At 45.2% G+C, this 4,533-nt stretch overlaps 1 protein-coding gene across 1 annotated transcript in view; it reads left to right on the forward strand.

The window, feature by feature from the left end:
- Positions 1-121: 121 nt before the first annotated feature.
- The window catches only part of LOC107296109 (ubiquitin-conjugating enzyme E2 R1), a 31,770-nt gene continuing 27,358 nt past the window's right edge, over positions 122-4,533 (forward strand). Inside the window, exon 1 of the mRNA XM_015825455.1 lies at positions 122-326. Within this exon, the coding sequence (XP_015680941.1) occupies positions 150-326 (177 nt within the window). The 5' untranslated portion in view covers positions 122-149. The remainder of the gene's footprint in view (positions 327-4,533) is intronic.

Consider the following 4,533-nt stretch of genomic DNA (forward strand, 5'->3'; position numbering starts at 1 on the left):
CTTTCTCCCTGCCTTGGCCCGGCCCGGCGCTGTTTCTTTTTTTTCCCACCCGCTTCCCCCGTCCTCCTCCGCGGTCGGCGCATTCACGCGAGTCCCCGGCTTCGCTCGAGGCCTACGTCCCTTTTCCGCCTCCTCCGTCAGGCGGTGACATGGCGCGGCTGTCTGTGCCCAGCTCGCAGAAGGCCCTGCTGCTGGAGCTCAAAGGGCTTCAGGAGGAGCCCGTGGAGGGCTTCCGAGTCAGCCTGGTGGACGAGGGGGACCTCTACAACTGGGAGGTGGCCATCTTCGGGCCTCCCAATACGCATTACGAGGGTGGCTATTTCAAGGTAAGGAGAGGGGCTGCCTTGGGGGGGGTGGGGGGTGGCTGTTTGGGAGGACACCCTCCTCTTTTAGTGGTCTCTAAAATGGGAGACCGGATTACAGCTCTCATCCATCATCCCTGGCCAGGTAAGGATAACCAGGTAAGAGGGCAAGTCCAGACACCTCATTTGGGGATGGCAGAGATTACGTTGGATCAGGTGAACACACGTCTGTGAAGCAGGGCAGGAGGAAAGGGGTGAAGCACAAAATGGGGCACCAGGAAACGGGCAGCCTCAAAGCATCTCCCAAGCGGCCAGTTCCAACAGGAGAAAAACCAGGAGGTAAAAAAAAAAAAAGATCAAAGGGAAAGTATCCTGGAAATCTCAGTGTGAACCTTCCAGCTTGGGATGATACCCGCCCTCCTGGGTCCCATCTGAGCCTGAGAAAATATAGAGGGACTTTCTTTCCAAGTAGACCCATAACCAGGCGACTAGCGCTATAAATCCCTCGGTCTAGATTAGAAGAAGTAAACAAAGGCACCGCAGTCCTGGCTTGGTTCCTGCTTGAGGAAGTGCCACCAAACTGGATAGATCAAAAACCCTATTCTGGGAAATCGAGCTTCTCGGAATAAATCTTGCCCCGGGTGTCCAATTACCTTCTGCTAAACTTGTGCACAATTTTTGTTGGCTCCTGCTCATTTTTTTTAGGTTGGATGAAATCGGCCCTTGTCAACATAAGCGCTTTTCAGACGCAGGAAGGTTTTTTGTTGTGGTGTTGGCCAGAATTACTGTATAAGCCTTTGGTTGTTTTTTCCCCTCCCCCCCTCCTCTTTTCCAGATTTTTTTTGCTGGCTAATGCTCATTTTTTGCGTTGAATTAAATTGGGGGTGGTCCTGGTCACCGTTAGAGCGCTTTTCATATGTACAAGGATTTTAGGGTGTTGTATCAGCCAGAATTGCTGTACAAGCCTTTTGTTTCCCCCTCGCTCTTCTAGATTTGTACTTCTGCTTAAAGGAGTTGTGGTTATAAAGAAAAGCATGAGCAAGTGTGTGTGTGTGTGTGTGTGTGTGTGTTCACATCCCCATTTCCTGTTTATCGGATTGTTTTCCAGATGTGTGGGTTATAGTAGCTACAGGAATGAGAATTGATAGTCCAACATTGAGGGAATAATGTTGAGGAAGACTGAAAAAGTTTGCCTATTTAAAACTCCCCTCTCCTCCCCTTTCTGTAAAATAATTTAAATTACTTGAAGAGTCATTTTGGATTATTGCAGTTTCTCCCAATAATACTAAAAATTGTGTAGGAAACCCTTTTCACGTCTTATCCACTCCCAGTTTCATTTCTCCTCAAAGCACAATTCCTTTGAGGAGGGACAAATCCTCAGTCTTTCACTTAACAGGTCTTCAGAATAATAAATCGGTGAATTTATTATTGTGAATTGATGGGACTTTTCTTGTACAACCTTAATACTGATATTTATAGTTTTTAGATCTTGTTTATGGTTTTTATTGTTAGCCATCTTGAACATGGGCTTGCTCTGAACCCTGTTTTCAGGATCCTCCTTCCACTGTGTATAAAATTTCAACCCTTTGCTTTCCACAAAGCAGTATCAGATTTTCATAGCATTTATGCCGAATTTCTGATTCCTTTAGAGGAACTGTAATGACAGTTTCTGATTACTTCAAATTAAATTTAAGATTTTTAAAACAATACAAAGCTTTATTAGCAACCACGTTAAGATAGCTTTTATTCACCGAAATAATTGTTAATTCTGAACATGGGTGTCCTGGTTCATTCTGCTTGCGGTTTACATCCTTTAAAGAGTAGGGACATCCTTTAAAGGACAGAGGTTCTTGCCTCAGTGAGGTAGTGAATATGGTAGAAATTACAGCAAGAGGAAGAACTCACAAATGACTTCATGGACAAGTCTGAGTAATTTTCTTGGCACCCTGCCTGATGACTTCTTGGGTCTATCTAACATAAAACCTGGGATTTCCATTTCATTCCCCATCCAAGTACAGGTAGTCCTCAACTTACTTCATTTAGTGACTGTTCAAAGTTACACCACTGAAAAATGTGACTTACGACCATTTTTCACACCTACAATCATTGCAGCATCCCCATGACCAAAATTCAGACACTTGGCAACTAGTTCATATTTATGACAGTTCCAGTGTCCTGGTGTGTGTGTGTGTGTCACATGATCCCCTTTTGTGACCTGACAAGCAAAGTCAATGGAGAAGACAGATTCACTTAACAACCGTGTTACTAACTTAACCACTGCAGTGATTCACTTAACAACCTGTGGCAAGAAAGGTTGTAAAATGGGGCAAAATTCACTTAACAAATGTTTCGCTTAGCAGCATAAATTTTGGGCTCCGTTGTGGTCGTAAGTTGAGAACTACCTGTACTAGCTATGCCCAGTCCTACGTCAGCCAATGTCAACTAGGTGCCGCCAGTGCTATGGCACTCTAGCTGGTAACAGCAGAAAAATTTCAGTATTTTGAACAAACCCAAATGGTATTTCTAGACAATAGTTCCCCGGAACCCCAACTTTTGATTTAGAAAGGATTTGTAGGATTTGTAATAGAATGACTGTGGCAAAAGAAAACAAAGCTAGTACTGATTGCAATAGGTGCCTTGGGTGCAATCCCAAAATAACTGGAGCACCACTTGAATCCCATCAGCATTAACGAAATCCCCATTGGTCCGTTGTGAAAGGCAATTTTATTTGGAAAAGCATACAACCTGGGACGATACCCTTCGCGCCAATCAACAAGAACATTTGCCCATCCTAGGTCCTTGGAAGGACTTGATAAGTGAATAAAAATGCCACCTCCAGTCTAAACCTCTGGCTGAGAAGAAATTGGACAACCACTGTCTGAGACGGTATAGGTTTTCCTGCTTGAGCAGGGGACTGGACTAGAAGGTCCCTTCCAGATTCTATTCTATCCTATTCTATTCTATTATATTATATTGTCTGAAATGGTATAGGGCAGGGGTAGGCAACCTTGGCTCTTTTATGACAGGTGGACTTCAATTCCCAGAATTCCTGAGCCAGCATGGCTCAGCTTGGAAACCTCTCCCTTTCCCCTCAGCATGGCTGGCTCGGGAATTATGGGAGTTCAAGTCCACGAGTCATAAAAGAGCCAAGGTTGCCCACCCCTGGTATAGGGTTTCCTGCTTGAGCAGGAGGTTGGACTAGAAGACCTCCAAGGTCCCTTCCAACTCTGTTATTCTAACTGTATGATAAACCTTAATAATAAAACAGCCCAAAAAACATCACCTCCTATGCTTTGATACTGAACTACAGTATGTTGAAGTGTAGCCCACGAGTCGAGAGGGCATTAGGCTGGTGAAGGTGCACCAGCAGTGCGTATAAAGTGATCTTTTGTTTCATTACGGACAGTCCTCGACTTACAACAGTTCACTTAGTTTCCATTTTTCACACTTAATGACCATTTGCAGCACCCACATGGTCACATGAACAAAATTCGGCCGCTTGGCAACTGGTTCACATTTATGACTGTTCCAGGGATCAGGTGATCCCTTTTTTCGACTTTCTGACGAGCAAAATCAATGAGGAATCCAGATTCACTTAACAACCGTAGCAAGAAAAATGGTTAAATTGGGGCAATTTCACTTCACAAACGTTTCACTTGGCGACATAAATGTCGGGCTCAATTGTGGGTTGTAACTCAAGGACCACGTGTGTTGGTAAGAAGGCTAGACTCATGAGTAAGTGAAGCTTTATTTCCTGGGTAAACAATAAGTTATAGATAAATCTAGGGCAGGGGTAGGCAACCTTGGCTCTTGTATGACTCCTGGACTTCAAGTCCCAGAATTCCTGAGCCCAGCCATGCTGAGGGGAAAGGGAGAGGTTTCCAAGCTGAGCCATGCTGGCTCAGGAATTCTGGGAGTTGAAGTCCACGAGTCATAAAAGAGCCAAGGTTGCCTACCCCTGTCCTAGGACGAAGATTAAGAGCAGGGGTCTTCAAACTTGGCCCTTTGATGACTCGTGGACTTCAACTCCCAGAATTCCTGAGCCAGCATGGCTCAGCTTGGAAACCTCTCCCTGTCCCCTCAGCATGGCTGGCTCAGGAATTCTGGGAGTTGAAGTCCACGAGTCATAAAAGAGCCCAGGTTGCCTAGCCCTGGCCTAGGACGAAGATTACGAGCAGGGGTCTTCAAACCTGGCCCTTTTATGACTTGTGGACTTCAACTCCCAGAATTC

This window comes from Protobothrops mucrosquamatus, unplaced genomic scaffold (genome assembly GCF_001527695.2).
Source record: "Protobothrops mucrosquamatus isolate PMUCROS unplaced genomic scaffold, P.Mucros_1.0 scaffold2647, whole genome shotgun sequence".
NCBI lineage: Eukaryota > Metazoa > Chordata > Lepidosauria > Squamata > Viperidae > Protobothrops > Protobothrops mucrosquamatus.